The 25529-nt window shown below is 44.5% G+C and overlaps 2 protein-coding genes across 5 annotated transcripts in view; one reads left to right on the forward strand and one right to left on the reverse strand.

Annotated features, from left to right (window-relative positions):
- Positions 1–1193, forward strand: part of ap4s1 (adaptor related protein complex 4 subunit sigma 1) — a 2809-nt gene extending 1616 nt beyond the window's left edge. For all 4 annotated transcript variants that reach the window (XM_024277963.1, XM_024277977.2, XM_024277971.2 and 1 more), the window contains 2 exons: positions 749–760; positions 884–1193. In XM_024277963.1, coding sequence (XP_024133731.1) covers positions 749–760; positions 884–1012 — 141 coding nt within the window. In that variant the 3' untranslated portion in view covers positions 1013–1193. The remainder of the gene's footprint in view (positions 1–748; positions 761–883) is intronic.
- Positions 1194–1997: 804 nt separating this feature from the next.
- The window catches only part of hectd1 (HECT domain containing 1), a 34024-nt gene continuing 10492 nt past the window's right edge, over positions 1998–25529 (reverse strand). The window contains exons 9-43 of the mRNA XM_024277944.2: positions 24837–24935; positions 24628–24742; positions 24061–24235; positions 23805–23943; positions 23558–23728; positions 22216–22438; positions 19579–19842; positions 19281–19492; positions 19059–19205; positions 18837–18931; positions 17605–17710; positions 17396–17530; positions 17183–17322; positions 16638–16850; positions 16441–16551; positions 15988–16154; positions 13645–13821; positions 11793–12770; positions 9892–10113; positions 8195–8569; positions 8044–8114; positions 7368–7519; positions 7240–7294; positions 6938–7157; positions 6615–6697; positions 6162–6289; positions 5772–5973; positions 4604–4741; positions 4066–4529; positions 3789–3947; positions 3467–3545; positions 3165–3258; positions 2933–3083; positions 2719–2863; positions 1998–2646 (exon numbers count right to left, since the gene is read on the reverse strand). Coding sequence (XP_024133712.1) covers positions 2509–2646; positions 2719–2863; positions 2933–3083; positions 3165–3258; positions 3467–3545; positions 3789–3947; positions 4066–4529; positions 4604–4741; positions 5772–5973; positions 6162–6289; positions 6615–6697; positions 6938–7157; positions 7240–7294; positions 7368–7519; positions 8044–8114; positions 8195–8569; positions 9892–10113; positions 11793–12770; positions 13645–13821; positions 15988–16154; positions 16441–16551; positions 16638–16850; positions 17183–17322; positions 17396–17530; positions 17605–17710; positions 18837–18931; positions 19059–19205; positions 19281–19492; positions 19579–19842; positions 22216–22438; positions 23558–23728; positions 23805–23943; positions 24061–24235; positions 24628–24742; positions 24837–24935 — 6543 coding nt within the window. The 3' untranslated portion in view covers positions 1998–2508. The remainder of the gene's footprint in view (positions 2647–2718; positions 2864–2932; positions 3084–3164; positions 3259–3466; positions 3546–3788; positions 3948–4065; positions 4530–4603; positions 4742–5771; positions 5974–6161; positions 6290–6614; positions 6698–6937; positions 7158–7239; positions 7295–7367; positions 7520–8043; positions 8115–8194; positions 8570–9891; positions 10114–11792; positions 12771–13644; positions 13822–15987; positions 16155–16440; positions 16552–16637; positions 16851–17182; positions 17323–17395; positions 17531–17604; positions 17711–18836; positions 18932–19058; positions 19206–19280; positions 19493–19578; positions 19843–22215; positions 22439–23557; positions 23729–23804; positions 23944–24060; positions 24236–24627; positions 24743–24836; positions 24936–25529) is intronic.

Genomic DNA, 25529 nt, shown 5'->3' on the forward strand with positions numbered 1-25529 from the left:
ATATACACACATATATATATATATATATATATATATATATATATATATACACACAAAGATAAATCTTAAATTTTTCTTTAAATATTTTTTATGTGGTAAATTTTTGTGTGCTTTTCGAGGTACATATTATCATGTTCTTTTTGAAGATTTTTTTGTTTGTTTTTTTGGGTATTTTTTTTGCGTTCATCAAATAAAGTTTTGTTTCTTGGTAAAAGTTTTTTAGTGTTTTTCCCAAATTGTTTTTTGTGTTTTGAATATATTTTTTAGTGTTTTTCAACGTAATCTTTTAAAGTTTTATCAAAATAAATAACTTTTGGTTCTTGTGGTATTTTTTTAAGAACTACAAGTTACTTTAAAAAACAAATAAACAATTTCTTGAAAAACACAAATTTTAAAAGATTTTTCTTTTTACAAAAAAAAAGGTCTGGAAAATTAAAAGAAATCTTGAAAAAAAAAGAAAAAAAAACTCCTGAAAAAAAAAGTTTAACATATACAATTTTCCTGAAATTGTTTAAACTGTCTAAAAAAAAACAAGATTCTATTTTGATCTGGTAAAATAAAGTAAAAAAAATAAATTTAGTAAAAATCAGACATGAAGGAAGTGGGTTTACTTTGGCTGCTTTTATTTTGAAGTTTTAGTGGAGAAAATTAAACTTTCAGCTGTTCTCTAAAGACCAATTTAAAGTTCTAAGAGTTCAGAGAAGGTCCACCTTACACGTAAGTTCTGAATCTGTTTTTTCCTCTGCAGAGTGAACTGGACGTATCCTTTAAGCTCATGATGAAGACGAGGAGGAGGAAGAGTGAAACCGGTCTTTGACAAACGATCCAGACTCTGAAGTTTCATCTAGAAACTCAAACGTTTCCTTCACTGAAACCTCCTCAGATCATGTTCAACCTGGACAGCATCCACATCATCCTGGACGAGATGATCCAGAACGGACACATCGTGGAAACCAACAAGAACCGAATCCTGGCTCCACTCACCGCCATCAACAAGATGGTGGAGGGATGAGGGTTCTGCAGAACCTCCTGATGATCCGGAACTGCAGAAGAAACCAGGAGCAGGTGGAGGTGAAGACCACCGAGCTCCTCCAGAAATGAGTTCCTGTTACTCAGCAGCTGAAGGTCAGCTGATCTGACAGGAAGTTTGTGTAGAAACTGTTTTTTTTCAAAATAAAATACTTTAAATTGAACATCTGACCTTTGATTATAAAACACTTCAGTTTGGCTGAATTGATGCTTTTATGTTTCTTATATCTGTGCTGGCGAGAGCCGAGGTTTAGGTTTCTGCTTCCTGTCCCTTTCACAATAAAGTTCATTTACATTTGGGTCCCCCAGAAAAGGAAATAAAGACAAACATTATGAAATTATATTCAAAACTGAGTAAATTATGTTTCTAGAGATCATGGAAGTCTTTAACAGATGGTGCAGGGGTGTCTGACCTCTGATCAGAACGCAGGTTCGATTCCACATTTGTTATAGGTTCGTACCAGAGTTACTATAGTGTGATTGTAAAATACTTTGGGCTTTCTAAGAACACAGTAACACGCTACACAAGTATATAACTTTCACTAAACAAAAATAAAAAGCTCCGTTGTAATTTAATTCTCTGTCTAGAAACATTTCTATCCAAGAAATGTGGTAAAAACAAACTTCAAGTTATTTTTGGTTGAAATGTAAAAATGAAAAAAAAAAAATCAAAACGTGAAAAAATACAAGTTAACAGTATTTCCAATAAATACTAAACTATGAGGTATATTTGAATTTTGTAGCACATAACATTTGTTTTTCTGTATATTTTGGTTCAGTTTAATTTTATTTTCCTTTCAATTCTTCAACATTATGAATAAAACTTCAGATAAAATAAATGACTACATTTGTGATTATTTCTACTATAATCTGTATTTGTTCTGACTAAATGCCGATTCACTGATCAATCGTGTTCAATGGCGCCACGGGTCAGCGGTTCAGCTCCTCACAGACGACAGGAGTCATCAGAGCTTCATACTTTGCAAACATTTTAATGATTTTTTTGGAGCATACACATTTGAAAATATCTGTTTACTTCAAACTGCGACTCGAGTTAAATAAAGGTTTATAATATACAAAGAAAATACAGGGAGAGCAGAGCTGCTGTCCCGTTTGTCTCTGCAGCTTCACGGCAGAGGAAACGCCACACGCTCTCTGACCTTTGACCTCTTCTTCTGGTCGAACCAAAATGCGGCACACACGAAGCGAAAAGGAACCGAGGGGGAAACTAAAAACAAGCCGGAGGAGGGAGAAAACAGAAGTCAAACCAGATGGGAAATTCCTAAGACGGGAGGAGGACGCTGGGCGCGGCGGCGAGCGGGCGGCCGCCGGCGAGGCGAAGGGGAAGCCGGTGGGACAGAAGCTTCTCTCGGTTCTACGACGCAAACGTCCTCCTCCAGCAGTCGGTCCGTCCGTCCGTCTGAGAGGCCGGAGGGACGGATGGATCTGGGGAGCATGCTCAGTGCGGCGGCGGCGAGGTCAGTTGAGGTGGAAGCCCTTCTCCATGGTGGCCGCCAACAGCCGCTCCCTCATGATCTCCTCGGACGAGTACTCCGGCAGCTTCAGGTAGTGGACGCAGGTGTTCACCGACGGGTAGCTGGAGTCGGTGGCGTCCACCTGAAGGGGGCGGCGTGGAGTCAGAGTGCTGTCTCTTTAAATGAGCTCAGCGGCCAATCGGAGCACACCTACCTTTCTGACGATGGTGAGGCGCGGGTGCAGGTTCGCCAGGCCGCCGGGGGGCAGCGTGGAGCAGCCGGTGGTGAACTGCAGGAAAGCTTTCCTCTCGTCCGTCGACATTCCGCATAAAACTCGGATGAAGCGGAGGAACCCGGGGCTGAGGAGGAGGAGGAGAGTGTTAAGCCCCGCCTTTGCAGAGGGGGAGTGGTCTGCGGTGAAACCGTACCTGTCTCTGGTGTATCCCAGCTTTGGTTCAGTGTAGTTGATGATGTCATCGGCGGTCCAGCAGGGCGACTGGTTCCCGCAGAGGATCATCTGCACCTCCTTGTGGCTGAAGGAGCTGAGCTTCTCCATGGGGAAGACGCGGTTGAAACCCTCTGCCGGAGACACAGCCCGTCGTCACGGCGACCGGAGGAGAAGGTGCCGACAGGTGTGTGTGTGTGTGTGTGTGTGCTCACCTCTGAAGGCCTCCATCTGCTTCTGGATGCCGGTGTGCATGCAGAAGTCGAACATCAGCTCCACGTACTCCTCGGCGTTCTCCAGACTCACCATCTGCAGGATGGAGGGAGGAGCTTAGGGGGTTCAGTTTAACCTTCTGCTTAAACGCAGACTCTGTAACATACTGTAACTCCTCAACCATCAACACCATCAACACGATACTGGAACATCTTTAATGGAGCAAATTCTGACACACAAAATGATTTTTCTAAGAGAAGAAAAAGTCTTGAATGAAAATGCTGAGCCGAGTTCCTGCCGTTACCTCGTCATCTCCGTTTGGTTTCAGATCCACCGCGAAGAAGCCGTGAATCTTTGAGGACGGACAGAACTGGAAGTTCAACCTGCGGGGGGGCAGAAACACCGACGCATGAGCTTTAAACTTCAACTTGAAGTCCCACTCTGATCCATTTTGAAAATGTTCCGTCTTCACAACAATTTGCATTAATAAATACTCCAATTGTCCTCATACATGTCCTCCTCCATCTTCAGAAAAATGTCATTAGATCACATTAAAAACCCGTTTCCATGGGAGCGGGTCTTTAAGATCTCTCTGAATTCTTTAGTGAACATTTATTTGGTGTTACCCGAGGTCTTCCACGCTGAGGGGCGGTCCTGAGCCCAGCGGGTTCCTCAGCATCAGGTCCTGCAGCCGGGTGTTCTTCTCATCCTCCGACAGACTCTTGCTGGTCAGGATCTGTCTCCTCCTCACGGCCAGCTCCTTCACCTCCTTCAGGAAGCTGGCTCTGCAGAGGAAGAAGGTTCGGTTCTGAACAGAAGCTTCACAGATCAAACCGCTCTCCTGGATCTCTCAGAGGTTCTGGAGGTTCAGCCGAGCGTCTCAGGCGGCGGCGGCGGGCTCACCTGTGCGGGTTGACCAGCTGGAAGTCGTCCCAGGACATGATGCCGTGGAACCAGGCGGGCGGTTTGGGTTTGGGCGGGTCCATGATGAAGTCCGACTTGGAGTCCTCGTCGAAGCTCCCCACGGAGTACGTCTCCTGGCTCTCCTCGGTGGACGCCTCCGACTGCACCTCCGTCAGCAGCAGCAGGGGGGCCCTGTCCTGGGGGGGGCCGCGGGACTGGTACAGCAGCTTGCTCATGTTGGACTTGATGTCGCCCATGCAGAGCAGCTTGAAGAACGGCTGAGACACCGGCAGGTCCACCAGCCGGTTGTCCTGGATGCACTTGGCCAGGAAGATCCCCAGGAAGTGGAAGAGCTGAGTGATCCGCTCCAGCTCCTCGCTGTCCTGAGGGAACGGCGCCGGGAAGAGTCCGCAGGAGCGCTGCACGTAGAAGCCGGGGGGCTTCAGACCTCCGCCCAGATCCACCTGAGGGACACGAGCGGCAGGTTCAGAAACGTCTGCTCTGAATCCTGGAGAGCTCGAGCGTCGGAGAGACCGACCTGCCGAGACTCGTCGTCCGGGAAGTCGTCGTCACACAGCCAGATCCCGAGAGACGTCCTCTGGAACTCCGCCGCCACCAGAGCGTAGAACTCCAGAGTCGGACCCAGACCCGTTCCCTCCTCACCCAGAAACTCCACCTGGACGGAACGTGACGGAGATCACGTGAAGAACAACATCCGTAAACAAACGCTACACAACACAGACAAATAACATCCGTAAACAAACGCTACACAACACAGATAAACAACATTTGTAAACAAACGTTTACAAACGCCTTTTTTACTGGATGGATGAAAATTTAAATGATTTGAATTAAATTATCACCATTTATACATTTATTTAGAACAGGGAATCAGAATCAAGAAAACTGATAAAAAACAGAAATCTTTAAACAGAAAGAAATGTTTTTCATTTTAAATTAGTTTTATTTTATTTATTTTTTGATCTTCTGGTTCATTTCAGCAGTAAAATAAACAAAAAGCATAAAAAAATCCTTCTTGTTTTTGATCGTTCGTCTGCAAAACCTGAAAAAGTTCTCCACAGTTTTTCCATTCTCAGAGTTCTTCCACATTTTACGTTCTAAGAGTTACTCTTGGTAGATCTAACAGAATGGTCTTTTTCCTTCAGCAGATGTTCAGGTTAATGAACCGTTTAAATGCTAACTTTTGCAATCACACTTTTAGAAACGTATTAGTTAAAACACAATCATTCCACTTTTTCTTTTACTGAAAATTCTGCTGTTGTGGAAATCAGACAATATCGACTGTTCCCTTAATAAAACTAATATTTTGTAATTTACTAAAAGAAAAGCAGCATGGATTTCTGGGTAAAACCAACTTGTATATGAGATACAGTCACTGTGCTTAATCTTGTGATCATTAAATAACATTAATTTGACCATTTTATAACATTAAAATTCAGGAAGATTCGAATCAAGTCAAACTCTTAAAAAAAAGTGAGAAATAGTTCTGGAACAGTCTTGGAATACATCGCGATACATATCGTATCGTGAGACTCTAGCCAATACACACCTAATAAACATGCTGTGCAGAACATGCACACATAAACGAGCACACGCACAATCGCACTGATGTAAACACACACAGAACACAGCCACAGTGGTACCAATCATCCAGATCTCCAGCCTGTTCTGGATTTTCTTCTCACCTCTAAAACGGACTTCCTGTTTGCGTGGATCTGCATCACAGACTCCGCCCACTCCATCATGGACTCCCCTCGAGGAACTTTAACTCGCTCGTGTTTAAGGCGACCGACTCGGAACTCTCCGGGGTCGTCTCGCCGGACGGTGGTGGATGGCCGTGAGCGCTCCATGGTCGCCTCGCGGCGGTTCTGGAGCCACACGATCGCCCTGAGGACACGGGTCAGAGGTCAGGACACGGGAAAAACAAACTTTACCGCCTCGATGCCAGAAGATCCTGAAGTCGTGTCTCTGACAGAAAACTGGAAACATCTCCAGCTGTTGTTCTGGATCTTTAGTGGCTCGTCATCCAAACCGTTCCTCCTTCATGTTCCTGAAGTTTGTCCAGTCAGACTCACCTGGAGGCCCCAAAGGCAGTGCAGGTGAAGTACAGCTGTCTGGTCTCAAAGGGGATCAGGAAAGGACACTTTGAGGTGAGCTGTTCACACCAGTCCGGCAGCGCTCCGCTGGCCAGAGCCAAGGGCTCCTGAAGTCACAACACATCCGTTAAAATCCAACATGGAGGTTAATAACGTTACCCTGATGGAGGTTTTGCTTTGGAATTTTGTTCCTCAACAATTTACCGAGAAATAATCTGAATGTTCTTAGAATACATCTGAGAATAAGAATGACGATCTATTAAATCTAAAACTAAAAGATCTCTTCAGGATCAGACGGACGTGTTCTTCACGCTGAGGTAAACTGACAGTGAGTGAAAGATCTACAAAAGTCCAAAGAAGAAACTCGGACTCCTTCAGGAGTCGGCTCAGCTGACAGGGAGGTGAAGAGGAGAACCAACAGGAGGCACAGACCTCGATCTGCTGCAGGATCTTGGTGGTGATCTTCTTGCTGCTGAACTCATCAGGAGGTGCGTTGAACTGCAGCTCATCAATATCTGCTCAGAGGACAGAAAGAGAGAAGGATCTGCGTGAGACTCGCGTGAAGACGACGCCTCACGTCCGGTCAGGTCTCAGATGATCCTCAAACTGAGCGTGTGAGTGCATATAAACCTGTTCATGCACGTGTGAGCGTGTTCATATGAGTTTGTGCGTGCATGTGCGTGAATGCAGGATTCATATGTGTGCGAGGATGTCTGTGTGACTGCGAGCGTGCACGTGTGTTCCCGTGCGCGTACCTTCTTGTAGCGTGCGTCCTTCTGCAGCCGAGTCTCTCCCGATCACGTAGAGAATGCGCAGCAGCTGCAGGACATCCTCCACCCCGCAGGCGTTCTGGCTGCAGCCCGCCTTGGCCTGCAAAACCTCCTTCGCCCAGCCCAGGATCTCGCTGCTCTGATTGGCTGAACCCAAGCTCGGACTCAGACCTCCAGACCGACTTCCAACGTGCTCGAAGAGATCCTGCAGTTGGACAGAGATCAAAGGAAACCTTAAACATTGAGGTTTCTTTAAAGGTCTAATCTACCGCCGCCCACACGCTCACCATCTTCCCGCTCTCCTTCTCTTTATCCGAGTCTTTGAGCTCTCTGTACATGATCCTGCAGGGAAACAATCAACAGTCAAGCTCCGCCCCCCTGAATCCTCCTGCCAGCGGCTCGGATTTAGACTTACGTGTACGTGGGCTCCCAGATGCGCCGCAGTTTGTCCGTCTTCACGGCTCCATTGCAGGAGAGCTGCAGGAGCCGCTGCACATAGTAGAAGATGGTCAGCTTGTAGTTGGAGAGCGGGAGCTCCACCTCCCGAGCCGTACCGAGTCCTGCCACCTGAGAGACACGAAAAAGATCAGGTTTTGTCATGTTTTTGTTTCAGGTACATTGAATACGAAGTGATTTTTGTGCCACCATATTGTAAGCAAAAGTCACAGTTTTGAGAACAAAATGTTCTAAATTGCAAACAGAATGTAAAACAAACAAACAAAAAAAAATTTGCTTTCAAAAAATATTTTGCAATTGCAGCACAAGCGTTTTCAGATGCGTAGTGCCTCATCTCACTTTTGTCCCATCTTTGACTTTGCATTCATGTTTTGTTTAGTGTAATATTTGTGCCAGTCTGCTGATTGGTCCAGGTAATATTTAATCTATCAGGCGTCTCTGGCTTGCGTTGGAGGACGAGGCAGACTCTGTACTTTCTATTGATGTCAACGCAAAATCAAAGATAGGGCAAAAGTGAGATGAGGCACTAAACATTTAAAATACTTTGTGCTGCAATCGCAAAAATATTTTTTTAAATAAAAAAAAAAGTCTTTGAAAGAAAATATTAAAAATGTGTATTTGAAATTATGAATTACCTTCAACGTGAGGGCGAGATGGGGGGAAGGAGCACACTCCACCTCCTCCCGGACCTCCGACCTGGGAGTTCCTGAGCCGAAACAGAGAGACGTTTATTTCAGTTTTATCCCCTCAGAGGCGACCGTATGAAGATCAAGGCTTCTGGTTTACCCGGTTGGGGGATCTCCAGGTCGGTGGTCTGCTGGACGTTGGTTCTTCCTGGTCTGGGGTCGAAGGCCGGGACCAAAGCAGAAAACTGCCTCTTTAGGACAAAGTCATCGTCCCACGTCCTCCTCCGTCCTCCCTTCGTCTCGTACTCCTCCTCCTCCTGAAACACAGTCCACAAACCCGTTAAAAACAGACTGGCGGCTTCAAACCGAACAGAAAGGATCAAACAGAACCAACAACACACCAGGACCTCCTCATACTCCTGATCCTCCTGATTGTCGTCTTCATTCTCGTCGTCATCGTCGTCGGGTTCTGGGAGGTCCTCCTCATCGTCCAGCTCTGCCAGCAGCGTGTTGGCCCGGCAGCTGTCCAGGAAGTCTGCGGGACATTTGAGGAAGAGAGACGAAAAGATCAGCAGAACCGACAAAATTAGATTCCGATTTTCTCCTCTCAGATTCTGGTTTTACACATGAACAACCGCAGAGAGCTTAAAGACCCACTCTGATGAAAATGGTGTTTTTAACGTGTTCTTGTGATGATGGAGGACATTTATATAGACAATTAGGATAAAAATTCAATTCTGAGTATTTATTTATTTTTTTAATTGTTGTGAACCAGGATCAGATTAAAAAAAAAAGTTTGTGATGTTGAAAATATGGTGAATGCGCCACAAGTCCCCTGCTCCAAACTCCAAACTAGAGCTGCCACAAATGTTTCTTTTAATAGTCGACTAATCACTGATTATTTTTTCCAATAAGTCGACTAATCGGGTCATGCGCAAACTGGATGTAAAGCACACATCGTAACTATCATTAACTATAAACTATTTAAAAAGTAAAGACAATAGAGATGAGAGTTTATTAAACTTCTAATGAGTCGTGCATCCTCCGTCCTTCATTAGTTTTTGGGATTAAAACTCATTTTGACAGGTGACCTTTGACCCGACACCAACCATCAACCTAATTTTGACAGGTGCCCCGCCCCTCAAGATGACGTAGCAATTTAATACCAATTTTATATATAAAGGGTCAAAGGTCACCTGTCAAAATGAGTTTGATTGACAGTCTATTCCTGATCTCTCTAATGAGGTCGACATCAGAAACAAGGATCTATTTTCCACTAAAGATAAAGTTTTGGTCTCACTGACTCAAATAATGAATAAAGTGCATTTTTTGGTGCTGAACGCTCACAACTTTGTTCAACTTTACTACACTCTGATTCCATAGAACACATATTCATAAAAAGTAACGACTAATCCACTATTTTAATAGTGGATTAGTCGACTAATCGTGGCAGCCCTACTCCAAACTCAACAATGTGGAGGGGAAGGGGGGGTGGGGTTGCTCAGAGGTCGACTTCTAATGCCGCTCTGCAGAGACTATGATCTAGAAAACAACACAGGCTTTTTTTATTTTGGCTAAAAACGGCACAGTCTGGGAACGCTATGGAAATAGATCAGAAGTGGGATTTTAATACAAGAACGTCTCGGATTTAAACAAACAAATGAAAATTTGACAAAACTGTCAAAAAAAAAACAAAACAAAAAAACCTTCTTTTATCAACCTCTACGGTTTTATCTTGATTTTTTTTTCCAGGAGCCTTGAGGATTAAACATTTTCAGGTTGTGTTGTTAGGGAGCAGGTTAGCAGAAGCAGGCTGTGTGTGTGTGTGTGTGTTTGTGTTTTAGTGTGTGTACAAACCATAGAGGGAGAACTCGGCCTCCTGTCCTGTGTCGCTCTCACTGGATGTGGAGGTTAGGCTGGTTGTCAGTGTGTTGCTTAGCAACTGGCCCACGGACAGCCCCGTGGTGGCTGTGGCTACATTATTACCGCAGGTTACTATGGAGGTTGACATGGTAACGGTGGAGGTGGTGCCAGTGGTGGTGAGGTTAGGAAAGCTCTGAGCGCCCATAAGAGGAGAAGCTGAAAACAAACGACAGCAGCAGTTAGTGGTTCAGGAACCGGAGAGTCCGGTCAGCTGACAGGAAACAGCTGAGGGATCTCTCACCGACCACAACAATAAAAGCAGCCGTTTATGTTTCTTCTGTCATGTGATCTGGAGTCCAGATTGAAAAATCAAGGTGCGTATAGAGGATCTGGGAGTTCTGACCTCAACCGTCCTGTTGGGGTGAGGAGGGTCATCACACAGCTCTTCATTAGTCTTTATCAGTAACATGTTAGATCACAACCCATTATTGGTCATTCAGCAACCAGCTGCCTAATGTTACAAGAAAGCTGCTTATATTCACTTTTTAGAAAATAGAAGTTTTGTGCCTTTTTTTCAAAAATCCGTCAGGCCTTGAAAGTCAGTCGAGGCTGAAGTTTGTCTGATATTTTAGCGTCCACTTTGACAGTTGTGCGTTAAAATATATATCACATTTTAATGGTTTCTACAGAAAATCTAATGTATAAATAAAGCTTTAACCAGTTGCAGATATTTTACAGAGGACGAAGATAAACTTACCCTCAGAAGTTCAGTAAAAAAAAAATGTCCACGTCAGATGTCCACTTTAACCTTAAGGCCGTCCGTAGAAATATTGTCTGATATTAAACTGGTCTAGAAAAGGTTTGGAACCACCGATTTAGATCGTTAATCTCAGTCACAGTGGGACAAAAAAGTATTTAGTCAGCCAGCAATTGTGGAAGTTAAAGATAAGAGGCCTGTATTTTTTATTCATAGGTATACCTCAACTATGAGAGACAAAATGAGAAAACAAATTCAGAAAACAACAGTCTGATTATTTGTAAATTATGATGGAATAAGTATTTGGTCAGTAAACAAAAGTTCAACTCAATTCTTTGTTGGCAATGACAGCTGTCAAATGTTTTCTATAAATCTTCTCAAGGTTTTCACCAACTGTTGCTGGTATTTTGGTCCATTCCTCCATGCAGATCTCCTCTAGAGCAGTGAAGCTTTTTTTAAATGTCTTCCAATTCCTAATATTTGTTGGATTTCTTCACACCAAGCTGCTCACCTATTGCAGATTCAGTCTTCCCAGCCTGGTGCAGGTCAACGGTTTTGTGTCTGGTGTCCTTTGACAGCTCTTTGGTGGAGTTTGGAGTGTGAGGTTGTGGACAGGTGTCTTTCACATAGATAATGAGTTCAAACAGGTGTCATTAATACGAGTGGAGGACAGAGGATCCTCTGACAGAAGAAGTTCCAGGTCTGTGAGAAACAGAAATCTGACCAAATTCTTATTTTCCATCATAATTTACAAATAAATTATTTAAAAATCGTTCATTTTGTCTCATAGTTGAGGTATATCTATGATGAAAATTACAGACCTCTCTCATCCCTTTAAGTGGTAGAACTTGCACAAATGGTGGCTGACTGAATACTTTTCGGCCCGCTGTATGAAGCCTCGTGGAGCTGGGAGAAGAATTCATGTTGAGTGTGAGTGATTGAGGGGGAGGAGCAAAAACGGTAGAAACGTTGAACACTTGGCGTAGGCTGAAGTGGGCGGAGCTTCAGCTCAGGCTCTCCTGGAGAAACCGACTTTCCTAAGCAGACCGAGTCGTGCTCCCTCATTCACACGTGTCATCAAACTTCTCTGGAGTCTGACGCCTCCGTGGATGTAACGTGTGATGGCGTTGGTACTCACTGGCTGTGCTCATCACGTTCCTGCCCAGCGTGTTGGTGTTGTTGTCGCTGCTGCTGCGGCTCAGGTTCATGTTGTTGGTGGCGTTGGTGCGGGACATGTTGGGCGCGCGGCGGACGAAGGACTCCATGAGGCTGGCCTCCCGGGAGGACAGATTGGGCACGCTGGCGCTGGAGCTCATGGGAGCGCTGGCGGCCAGCAGGGAGCTGACGGACAGCCGGGTGTTCACGGCCGAGCACAGCGGCCTCTGGGAGTGAGTGTCCTTGCTGGAGGGCTCCGACACGGAGCTCACGTCGGGGGAGCTGACGCTCACCAAGCCCATGGAGATGGCCGTGGCCGGGTCGGCGGCGGCCATCGCTGAGGGAGAGTGATGCTCGTCTCCCGCCGTCGAGGCGTCGGCGGTGAGCGTGCCGGAGCTGGACGCCGAACCGGATCCGGCTTCGGTCACGGAGGACAGAACGACTATCGGCTCTTGTTGGTGTCCGTCGGAACCGGCCCCTCCCCCCGTCACCCCTTCCACCCCCGCGGCCTGATCTAGCAGCAGCCCCTCGGCCTTCCTGTCCAGCTGCAGGCCGCCGGCGCCAGGCAGCCCGATGGAGGAGCTCAGACTGATGTCCGAGGAGGAAGCCACGCTGCAGACGGAGCTGCTGCTTCCCTTCCTGCTGGAGGAGCTGGCCCCCCCCTTGTCGGGACAGTTATTTTTCACCAAACTGCTCCAGGAAGGCTGCTGCGAGGACGATGAGGTGGAGGAGGATGAGGATGAGGTGGTGGTGGTGGTTCCGCCAACGGCTGCTGGCGTCGCAGAGGGTCCCACCGTGGAGGAGGCGGGACCTGAAACAGCGGATGAGACAGGTTTGGGTGATGGCGCTGTGGCAGCCAGCTCAGGGTCGTACCCTGGAGCAAGCTTGAGGTCAAACTTCCCTTCAGCGCCCATACGATAAGAGTTAGAGCCGCCAGCATCCCAGGTTACATCAATCCAGCCTGGATGGACAGAGAGATAGGAGGGAGACGGACGGATGGATGTCAGAGAGCCGGCAGAGAGAGAGAAGGTGGCAGAGGAAGGCAGACAGCACACATCAGCTCCACATGGTACCAAACACATCCTCTCTATTCACTTTAAACAGCTTGACTTTATAAACACAGTAAACAGAACAACTAAATATTTATCCGATTCTAAAGTCTAGATCACATCGCTTTGAAGTCTCAGTTTAACTCATTTACAGTCATTAGTCAGCCATGCATTACTTTGGACCTGAGGGAGGAGCAGGAAAGCATGGGGGGCACACGTGCACGGACAGAAAAAAGCATTTCTTCATGCAGCAGAACTGAAGAAAAATAATGAAAACCCGAATGAGGAAATTCTGTGTGCTGTTTTTTTGCCCGTTGTGTGCCAACGTCTAAAAACAATCCAGTCCCGGTAAAAATTTAGATGTTTTTCTCCACCAGGATCTGCTGGTAGTCTGAAGTGAGCGTGACGTCTCTGGGTAGCCAATCAGAGCACGTTTGTGTCACATTGTCCAAAGCGAGGCTGATGTTCAGCCGTGCGCTCATTAACCAAATGTGCGCAGGCAGGAATCAATCTGCCCGCCATAACCTTTCCCGGCTGTGGTCCTCAGGCCTCCCCAACAGCCACATTTCTGCTCCTCACGGAGCTCAGAGCCACATTTCCATCTGGTGATGAAGTTCAACATGAATCATATGAGGGGGGGCTGAGGACCAGACTTTGGAAAGGCCGCGCTGCACCAGGACTGGACAGAAACTCACAGACTGCTGCTGACAGACATTGAAGGCAGAAGCAGCCAGTTTGAGATCGGCAGCAGGAGGATCACGTCACGATGCGTCTCCGTCCTCTTACCGTTATGGGCCTCCCCAGTGACGGTGCCCTCCCCCGCGGGGTTTCCATCCTGGTCTCTCCACTTCCAATCAATGCCCCGGACGACCCGCGCCCCCGGGACGATGTACTTCATGACCTGAGATCGGAAGAGGCGGCGCTGGCGACGAAGGTTGGCCTCCGCCTCTTTCACAGCTTTACCTGGTGGAGGGGAAGGAGGATTGAGAATCAATGGGTTTATATAATATAAACTTAGAGAGATACTGCCTTCATGTGGTGTTGGAATGATGGGAAAAATAACTTTCCGACTCGTAAAACACACGTGAACGTCAGAAAAACGACAAAATCTTCCAAAATCACATGAATGTAGAATCACTTTCTGCACCTAAACAAAAGTCAATGTATTGGTAGTGCACCACCTATGGGTAGACACCAGAATTACGTGGTAAATAAAACTTTAATAGGATTATCAAAACTTTATTCCAGTTTGATGGACCAGATTAAATAGTTCAGAACGGGGATATTAAACTCAATCGCACAGGGGGCCAAAATCCAAAACACGTCATAGGTCGTGGGTCGAACAGGATGAACATTTATTAAACACACAAAAATTATATTCTTAAAACTTTCAAAATGTAACTTTTTAACATAATTATGAATAATAAAAATGTAGTAATATTATTCTAGAATAAATCAACTTAAACCTTAAATAACTTTCAATATTTTACTCTAGATAAAAATATATTTTGTTAAAATTATACAAGTGCAAGATAACATTGTGAAAATAATAACAGTAAAATAAAATGATCTGGAGGGCCGGATAGAGTTACCCAGAGGGCCAGATCCGGCCCCTGAGCCTTGACTTTGACACGTGGTTTAGAACAATCCCAGGGCTGCGGACCGGTTCCAGTCTGAGGGACAGTTGGTACCGGGCCGCACAGAAAAAAAAAACATGACCTACATTTTTTGAGTTTTATTACAATCTGATTCTGAATGAAGTTTTATTTTGTAAAACGACTGGATTCTCTTCACCACATCTGACACATTCATCCACGACTTCCTTAAAGCGGCGACTTAAAAAATAGCAGTCTAAGTGACAGTTTTTCTCTTTTTTCTTTTCCCGACGCACCTAAAAAGTTCAAGGGAATCTGACCACAGAGAAAAAATATGGTGCTCACATTAAAAGACCCTCCCCCTGCCGGAGCCGGCTGCAAGAAAACATCATGGCGTCTGAAATAATTAGCCAGAAGTCCTGGACCACAACACCCTGTTTTGAGCTTTCAACCTTTTTCCCCTTTGACACACTGTAGCTGATCATCTGATTCACTAACAAAACGGCATTTCATTAACTTTTTCTCCGGAGGTAAACCGGTGACGTTATATAAATTTGAACACTTAATAATATTTACTTGACAGAAATGAAATGATTAACGTTCTCTGTCCTATTTAAAGCTCTTCTTGCACACGAAACTGTTAGACAGTTACAGTTTATTCACATTTCAAGTTCTGATAATTTTTTTAAATATAATTTTTGAAAGGGTTTCCTAAAGTTTAGGGAATTTCTGCTTCCGGCTAGAGATTTTTTCTCTTTATCTGACCAGAGACCCCTCTAAAAGTTGGATGAGGCTGAAGCTGGTGTGTGATTTTGTAGCTTCCACTTTGACAGCAGTAGATTATGGAAAACAAAATCACCTTTTAATGGTTCCTACATGAAATCTAAATAAAACTCAAAAACCAGTTGGAGATATTTTACAGAAGATGAAGATTAACTTTATCCTCCAAAAATATGGAGAGAAAATAGACTCATCCAGACTTGTGGGTGTGTAATTCTTGATTTTAGACGTTTTCACATTAATTATTGGGCATATCTGTTTGAGAAAATGGGAAAATGTCAAGTTTTCCCCAGATATCATTTACAATCCAAGTTCAAAGTGGCTGAAAAGAAAACTCTGATGACCCAGCACTCTCACAGCATTTAAACGCATCACTTAGGGACGAATCTTGGAGACGTGAAAAGAGTCTCACATCTGATTTGTGCGTAAATGTGGTTTTGTCTGTGTGTAACAAGATATTTGTGTGTAATTTTTAAACATTTGTGCGTAATTTTGTTTCAAGCAGTTTTAATTTTAATTAAACTGTATTTTTTTATGTAATAATTTTTATACTTGTGCACAAAATATATTGTATTGGCTATAAACCAAGAATTACACACGCACACATCGGGGTGAGTCTATTTTCTCCCCATAACTAAAAGGGGGGTCACCCTCTTCAGCCTCGTACAGACTGGTTCTTCTTGTCTGACATTAAACCCGTTTGTGGGCTGAATAAGGTTGGAGACCGGGACAGCAGGGACGTGTGGTTACTCACCCAGCTGGTCCTCGCACACGGCGGTGACGGTGCCGTACAGCTCCAGCCCAGATAAGGACAGGTAGTGTGTCTGACCGCTGGCGTTCTTCCCCATCTGCTTGATGCGGATGTGTCTCCAGCCCTGCTTCTCCTCTTTGGACGGGTCCAGAGGCCATGTGGCCGTAGACCTGACGGAACGGAACAGAACCAGGTCAGTTACAAAAACAAAGTAAGATGGACGTTCTCTCACTAAAACATGAACCTGTGGAATTACCTACAGCCTTTACATGAGGCTGTAGCTCAAAATCTATAAAAAAAAATTCTACACTTAATATGAATTTCTGATTCCCTATTTTGGTGCAGTTTTATTTTTTAGATAAAACAGCATTTTTCCACCTAAATGTCTGCACGCTTCAGTCGACCTTCTGTTTCACATCAACTGTTTGAGTGTAAAAGGGCAAATAACAATTGTACCCCGGTTCATTGAGACTGCCATCGTCGATGTGGTTGTAGAGAGTGGACCAGTTCTGGCCGTCTTTGGACACCTGAAAAACCCAGTTCCTGAGCGCCGAGCGTCCGTAGCCTCTGCAGGAGGAGCAGCAGACCATCAGCGACAAGAGCGGAGAGCCGGTGAGGAACCAGGAAACAAAAACGCGTCGAGATCTTTCTACCTGGCGTGTCTCAGAGTGTACGCCGACGGGATGACCCAGAGGCCCAGGTCAACTGCAAACCAGGCGTTCTTGTCGTCGTTCGTGTGGCAGTTGAGGGCGGAGCTATCTCGACTAAGAATGTCCTCCAATCGGCCGTAAGGAAGGTTCCTTCCCTCGGAGGAGGTCACCACCACCAGGCCGTACGCCGCCGGGTTCACCCACTCGTACGCCGTCCTGGTGAGAACAAAAACACTTCAGGAATCCTCCCCTGTAGCTAAAATAGCTTAACTTTCAGCAGCTGGGACGGTTCTGAGGGTTCATCGGAGGGTTTCTATTCTGATTCAGGGTTTAGTTTGATGGTGAGGAGCTTCACCGACTCACACCAGAACTCAACTACCAAACTTTCCTAAAGTCTGAGATGTATTTCATGATCTTGCTCAGACTGACTCCAGACCAGGTCTTTTGTAAATCTACTGGGGGTTAAACTTTTATAGACCTGTAATAAACAAAAAGAGGCAGACGGAACAGGATCTGCCTCTACACTTTGGTTTCCCAGCAGCTCTTACTTGGCGTTGGTTCCGACCCAGTAGATGATGCCGTTCTCGTCAAAGTCGTGCTGGTGCCTGAAGGTGAAGATCTGTCCTTCTCTCAGCTTCCTCACAAACACGAAGGACGAGCGCTCAAAGTCGTACCATTGTTTGGCGACCTGGCGGACAGAGGAGGAGGAGATGAAGCTCGGTTGATGTGGTGAGAGTTCACGGTTGCCATAACGACCTCACCATTTTCAGCAGGTACTGCTCCAGGGACTCCACGGTGGCGAGCGGCTCCATCTTCAGCATGCGGCCCGTCCTGTCGATCAGAGCGGTTTCTCCAGGCGCTCGCTCCAGACGGAACCGCAGCCTTCTTGTCAGGATCTGGTGCAGACAAACGCACGCCGTGAGGGGGAGGAGCTTGGTTGCCCGCGCTCCAGTGAAAGATGGAAGCTAACCTGCAGGTTGTAGGAGGATCCAGGCGTGTCATACAGGTGCAGCGGCAGACGCTCGATCGACTCCAGTACGGCGATCAGCTTCCGCACTAAGGCAACGGCTGGTCGGCTGCATTCATGGATACAAACACAGGAAGAGAAAATAATCCTTCAGAAATGGACTAAATACATTTTTAAAAAAAAGTAAAATGAATGAAAATGAAATGAATGAAATATTGAAGGAGTCGTTAGTTTTCACTAAGACTTTGGGAGAAATAAGTTTTGAGTAAAGAGGTTGGAAACTTTATTTTATGTTCACAGAACTTTCTTCTACGTTTTTAAAAATGAAAAAGTAAAATTTGAAAAGTTTAAGTTTTGAATTATTGTCATTCATATAAAATCATTTCTGGTTAGACTGAAAGCTGCAAATTCCAAATACGAAGAGCCATTTTGTATAAACCTTCTTGATAACAAATACTCCTGAGTGATAAAAAAAGGACAAAACTCAAATGACAAAACTAAATAATGACATAAACATAGACCTTCAGAAGCCAAAAACAGGCGGGAATGTAAAAAAAAAAAGAGAGCTGCAAGCGTTTTTGGGGGGACCCACCATAATGTAAATCATTACAAATGAAAATTTGTTTAAACAAGTTTGAATAAAATACTATGGTTACTTGCAAAAGAATCTGCAAAGTCTTCACGTTTATTTTTTGCAATAATTATAATTTTCTAGGGTCGTAAAGCTAATCACTACACAGACAAGAACATCTTCACACTTTTCTATGTTGTTAAAACTGTCAAAGTTTAAACCTTTATAGAAAAAATAAGTCCAGTTTTATAGAATGAAAACAAAAGATCTAATCGCGATCAAAATGTATGCAAATTTGGAAATCTGAACGAGTTCTGTACAGGACACAGCATGGAGGGAATTGATTGGCAGTCACTACAGCCAATCAGGATAAAGAACATAATGCACAGAAAAATAAGTAAATAAATAAAACAAAAGCATACAAAACTGCACGGAAAAAATCCTTAAGACATCAAAAGGTGAACAGCAAAAGCTGCTTTCTCTGTTTCTACGTCTGACTGAAGAAAATTTAGATTCAAAAAAGTGAGTGAAACCAAAAAACTTTCTCTCAACAAGTTTAAGAGAAAAAGGTTTGGAGGTCCAGTAAAGAAAGATCATGTTGGTTTGTTTTACTGTAAAAGCCTAAAAATACTTCAAAATAACTTTTTCATTCTCCTGTGTTTACCTTTCATTATCTTCGTTCTCGCTGAAAGCAGCTTTAAAGACGTTGATCCGCTCCATTAAAGGCTTACAGTCGTGTTTCAGGTCCAGCTCCACACTCTGCAGGACAGAAGAACGTTTCAGATCATCTATTCAGAGTCATGTAATGAAGGACTTCAATCATCTTCACGGTTCTACAACACCAAACAGAGATGAAGAACCTCTGCAGAACTTTGCAGACACTCACGTTGCTGAGGACGGTGAACAGAGCCTGCACCAGGCCGCTGCTGCACATTTCATAGGGAGAAATCGTGTTTTCATCCTTCAGAACTACAATCAGGTTCTCCAGAGCCGTCTTCATCAGGTCCCTCCACGTGTTCTCTCCTTCCAGACACTGACGACACAAACGCTGGCGGTCAGAGGAACACAGGCGTGGTTCTGATGGCGGCGGCGGCGAGGCGGTCTGTACCTGTCGGTTCATGTGCAGCTCCCAGGCAGACTCCAGCTGCGTGGCGATGTTCCTCAGGGTGACCACCACTCCTCTGGGCATGCTCTCCACAGCTTTGAAGTGGTCGTCGTACAGCTCCCTGGCCATGCTCTTCACCTTCTGCTTGGTCTTCTCCAGTTTGGACTTCAGCTTCCTGCCGCGTTTCCCCGTCCAGCCCGTCACGAACTCGGAGCCTGAGAACACAGCAGGTTCAAAGCATGTTCAGGCTTTGGTACAACCCAAACAGAAGCATTTAGAGTAGTTTAAGACAATCCCTCACCGAGCGACGTTTCTGCTGTAAACGAGTGTTTGGTTCCTCTGTTGGACTCAAACACAAAACCAGGCAGGTCCTCCTTCAGGATGGTGGCCTGCTGCCCGTCTGAGTTGTGAATGGCGATCTCGCCCTCCTTCAGGCAGGTCAGGGACCAGTTCCCCACCGTCAGCTTGGTGGGTCCCACCATGGACAGGATGGGCTGGCTGGCTGTCGCCGGCTTCACTTGACTTCTGGCGCGCTGCAGCTTCTCTAAAAACTCGCTGCGAGACTCTGCAGGACGAGACCGAAGAAACAACGATGCTAATTCTCCAGTCTGTGAGCCTTTCAGTAAAACAACAATATCAATGTTAACTCTTTTAAAGTTTTACGTGATCAACAGAATAGAATAGAATAGAATAGAATTCAACTTTATTGTCATTGCACATGTCACAGGTACACAGCAACGAAATGGAGACCAGAACAGGAGACCAGAGTTATTTCCAGAGTCAGATAATGTTATTATTTTAACAACAGCCGTGTTTTTTAACAGACTAACTCTGATGAAAATGGCGTTTTTGGTGTTTTTAATATGCTCTTGTGGCATTTTCTGATGATGGAGGACATATATTTTAAAAATTTAGCGTAACATTACATTTCTGGGTATTTATTTAATCAAATTGTTGTGAATCAGGAGCAGATAAAAAGATCATATTTGTGATGTAGAAAACACGCAGCAATCTCCCTGTTCCGCTCTGCAACAGGGAAGGGAAGTGGGGGCGGGGTTGCTCTATGCCAAGGGTCCCACTCACAACCCAGAGGCAATGAACTTTAGGGCTGCCACGATTATTCAACTAATCAACGACTATTCGACTATTAAAATAGTCGACAACTATTTTGGTCGTCGAAGCGTCGTTTTTTTGTTTGTTTTTTCCTTGTTTTGATCTTAAAACTACTGTTCGCGCTTTCTATTGCGGGGGTCTTCCATTCTCTTTGTCACACATGCGCAGTGGTGCTAATCCGGTCAGTAGTGACGTCACAGGAAGTTCTCTGTAGGCTCATAACAACACGCTCGCTCGAAAATGTGGGAAGCAAAAGGAAAATAAAAGAGGAAAAAGTGTCAAATGTAGTTTCTGCACGACAGAACTTGTGTTCCATGAGAGCACGATGGCGATAAATGATCACCTGAAGATGAAGCATGTTGAGACGGAGTTTGATCACGCTGAACAGAGAGCTTCGTCTAGCTAAGCTAACATCGACGCTAACTGTAACACAGCTAGCTCCGCCGCGGCTGTCATTACTGCGCTGTTTGGAGATGAACCAGAAGATCTGCAGCAGATCCGTGTCTACGGCGCTTCTGTCTGCATAGTGAACGTTTCATAATCTGCGCTCTTCTAACCAAACGCCGCGAGGATGGCGCGTATAATGAGTTTATACTGGAAATGAACCGCTCGTCCAAGGCTTCATTCATATTCCGCGCCGCGATCACGTCGTCCGGTTCGAAGAGCGGATTATGAAACGTTCACCGCGCAGACAGAGAGGCTGTGTGTCGGTACGGATCTGCAGAGTTGTGGAACGATTTAAAACTACGAGTCCCAGAAGTGAAGGAACTCACCTAAAAGTCCAGAGCTAAGTTTACAAGTGTAGCATTACATTATCTGTATTAAGCTACAATTAAATGTAACTTAAAGTCACAAAAACAGCAACAAAAAGCAAAACAACCACAACATTAAAGAAGTATCACAGATTTAAGGGTTCTCCCCCAAACTGAACAATATGAAGTATCGGTCTGTGCATGTGCAGTGGATGTAGGTGGTGAAAGAATGAAAGTACTGTTGTACATTCTAACATCCCCTGCTTTTCTCCCTTTTTAAAAAATATAATTTTCCCCCTTTTTATTTATTTTCTTTCTTTCCATGGGCATCCTCAGGTTTTATATGTATAGGAATATCTTCAGTTCAAAGATGTTATTAGTGTTTCGCTTTAATAAATGGGCCTCAGTGAGCAAATATTTTGAGTGTGTTTATATCTGCAAATAGCTCTTGAAATACTTTATAAATGTTTTATTAAATATGTTTTAAAGCTTTAAAAAAGAATTGCAGGGTTTTAAAGAGTTTTCTGTTGTTGATTCGGATTGCATTATTTGATTTAAGTCTTGTTTTAATGCCAGAAACAAATGAAGGACAAAACCTGCATGATTCATTAAAAGATTAATAAACTATTGTCTTTATTTTAGATAGAATATAGCTTATAGACCTCAAGTTTAAGGATAATAATGGTTAAGATGAATGTTTTACATCCAGTCGCCGCACGAACCGATTAGTCGACTAATCGAAAAAAATAGTCGGAGAATAGTCGACTATTGAAATAATCGTTTGTGGCAGCCCTAATGAACTTCTGCCGCTCTGCAGAAACTATGTCCTAAAAAGAAACTCAGATTTTTTATTTAGGCTAAAACAGCATAATCATAATTAAAAGACACTTAAAAATGGATCAAAAGTTGACCGGAGTTGAACTTTAAAGTAAATCTCATCTTCTGTGGTCATTCATTAAAGACCCACATCCTCCTCCAAACACTAAAGAATCCTTCAGACTCCTCAGAAATGTTCTGGCTTTTGTCTTCTACATCAAAGATGATCATACCACTGTCCGCATCCAATCAAATACCTGAGCTATCTGACCCCCCCTCTGGGCTCCCACTCGAGTACATGGTGGCCAGCTTCCCGTCCAGGATGAACCGGAACCAGCCGTTGGAGCCGTTGGAGAGCTCGAGGGCGGCGGCGTCCGACCAGATGTAGAGGCAGTCCCGACCTCTGATGATGGACCAGTCCCTCCAGTGGTACGGCTTCCCCTGCTGGATTTCCTTGGCATCTTCCTGCACCTCCTCCTCCTGCGGGAGACCCAAACACAGGTGTTTTCACGCCAAAATGAAGTGTAACCTCAAGAATAAACAACAGATCTCATGAGCGATTCTTTGAGCTCAAATACTTTGCTGCTTTGTGAAGAAACCTCTCAGTTTATCTGAACCAAACAAGCTCATGTTTGTGGCCCCAAACTCTATTTTTATCTGTTATCTTTCCAGATCTGGATCTGATGTTCAGCAGCAGTAAGGGGGCTTTGTATTTACTGCGCATTTAGCTAAACCAGTGAAAGCAAAAAAAAAAAAAACAGTTAAGTTTTTGTTCACTTAGGATTTTATTTTCCTGATTCAGAGTCATTTGGTTCGAGTATCTGCTGATACAGAGTCCTGATGTAATTTATGTGATAAGAAATGGAAAAAAAAGAATAAACAGATTTAGGTTTTCTTCTATTTCTATTTTATTAACCTCCTTTTAAAATGTTACACTCAAACAGATCACCTCTGTAAAGTAGATTTAACAATCAAGTAAAAATAGTCCAACTATCAACTAGAAAAAACAAACAATTAACTCGTCAACATAGGTAATAATTGGTCATGTGAGAAAGTTTGTTGACTGTAGCTTTAGGACCATGTGTTATTGACATCTTTAAAAATGACTTTCTGTCAAAATCACTGTTGATTTTTCTTTTTTTTTACCTTTTTCACAAAATTTGCACTTTGCAGATGGTCCCTTGGCAGCTGTCTCTGTTTATTGTCATAAATAAGAATAAAAATCTGATCTTTTTTCAGTTGAAATACCTTTAAAGGTCGTTGGTTGCATTAAAAACAACAATAGAGACAATTGCTGTCAGTTTTAAACTTTTACTAAATTATTTTTTGAGTCTGGAAGTCTGAATAAAAAAATAGTTTTCTCGTGATGACGACAAAATCTCGTTACCACGAGAAACTAGCAGAAAATAAAAATAAAAAGACGGGTGGGCTGATTTTGGCTTCCATGAATCCCTGATTGCAATGCAAGACCTGGTTCTGATCAATCCTGAAACTGTGTTCAATCCCAAATTCCGATCACATGATCAGATTAGGACATCCCTAAATAAAGAAGCATGATTTGCTGCACAATCAAAGCTTCGTTAACTTGATGCTTCTCACCTTTTCGGGTTTGACTTCATCCTCGTTCTCGTCATCAGACGTCGGTCCGGCCAAGGTCGACACCTTGTTGATGACACCAAGCCGGGCCAGCTGGTCAAGGAAAACATCTCCACCTTTGTCCACCAGATCCCTGATGATCTGCAGAGCCAGCAGGTGACCGTCGTCATCATCCTGAGGAGAGAAAGAGAGCCGAGATGAAAACACGTCCGCTGACGAGTGCATTCTGGGACGGAGACGAGCTGCGCACCTCATGGTCGAGGACGGTGGCGGTGATCTCCACCAGCACTGTGGGCAGGTTGTGTCCCGTCTCGCTGTCACACACCTCCCTCAGCAGAACCTCACTGCTGTAGTGGACCATCTTTCTGATGAGGGCCAGGCTGGCTTTCCTGAAAACAAAAACCGTTTTAATCTGCTGTGAAATAATGACTCAGACGGTCTCAAAAATGTCAGCGAACTTCAGACCACGTGAAAGCAAAGAGGTGGCAGGTGAGCTGCGGGTCTACCTGATCGAAGGCAGCATGGTTTGCTGAAAGGTTTGTGCAAAAACGGGGAGGAGTCTTTTCAGGTAGAAAGGGGCCATTTCGGGGTCTCCTTTGGGTTCACTGCCCTCCTCTTCCTCCTTACTCGCGTCTTTCTTCCTCTTGTCATCTCCTTTGTTCACTGGACACATCCAGTCTCCTGAAACACGAGACATTTGGTTCTTTGGAGTCTAAAAAGCATAAATGAGTTTTAGTGAGGAGGATAAAAGAGCTTCCATGTTCTGACTGAATTTAGCCCAAGTCTCTGTAAACTGAAAGAACTGAGCAGAACCCGGATGGATCCAATGGATCTGATGCTTTCAGACAAACAAAGCTTACGCTTTTATCCTAATACACATTCCTGCTTTTTATCTGCAGAATGGGATTTATCAACAGTCGTGGAGATCAAGGAAGCACAGAATAATGAGGAGAAATGCTGGCGACTTTGTCCAGGAGTTGAAAAGAGGACAGGAAGTCGATGTTTTTCTGCTTTAGGAAGAGATTTAACGATTGAATCGGATGTGAATCCCATCAAACACGCGTCTGACGTACCCGGTGACTGAAGGATGGCCACCACCTCGCTGTGCCCCCTCTCCCTGGCTTTGTCCAAAGGAGTCTTCCCGTCCTCGTCCCTGAGGTCTGGGTTGGCTCCGTGCCGCAGCAGCGTCTGACCACGACCACACAACAATCAAACCCAGCATCATTAGAGGACGACTTCATCCGGAATTACATTCCACAGGCGGTTTCCATCCACGCGTTACCTTGGCGACTTGTGGCCGTCCGAAACAGGCAGCGTAGTGCAGCGAGGATGACCTCTGACCTCGGTTCACATCTGCTCCCCTTTCACACAAAAACTCCACCTGGAACAAGCGGAACCACCTCGTCAAAGTGAAACCAGAGCAAAGAGACGTTTGGTTCTACGAGTGGAAATCTGAGGACTGGAGCAGCGTAGAAGACGAGCAGAGACGCCTCGAATCTGACTCTTCTGATGATGGGAAGGTTTTATACGAAGGACTTCAGTCAACGGTTTACTCTGGTATTTGTGTGCAGAACAACACCAGTTTTTAATTTCAAAATGTATGTTAGGATGAGTCAGAAAACAAAATCCTTTCCGTACGTTTTTCTGCACAAAAAACTCAATCACACTTTCAGTGATTTCATCAATCTTGGTATCAAAACGTTCAGCTCGTTCAGGACTTTACTGCTTGTATTTTTGGTATTCATGAACCTATAACTTTTGAAATATTGAGCAAAATATGCTCCATAGGAAAATGAATGGGAAAGTCTTTAAATTTTAAGTAGATTAACAACAAACCTTTAAATATATTCATGGCCTATGTTTTTATCTTTTATAGTAATAAAAAAGGGAATTTTCCATTTATTTTAGCAGCATGCTAACATTTTTGGTTAATCCGTCATCTACTGTTTTTTTAGGCTAATTAAGAGTTTAGCTT

This window comes from Oryzias melastigma, linkage group LG22 (genome assembly GCF_002922805.2).
Source record: "Oryzias melastigma strain HK-1 linkage group LG22, ASM292280v2, whole genome shotgun sequence".
In the NCBI taxonomy this organism is placed as follows: domain Eukaryota; kingdom Metazoa; phylum Chordata; class Actinopteri; order Beloniformes; family Adrianichthyidae; genus Oryzias; species Oryzias melastigma.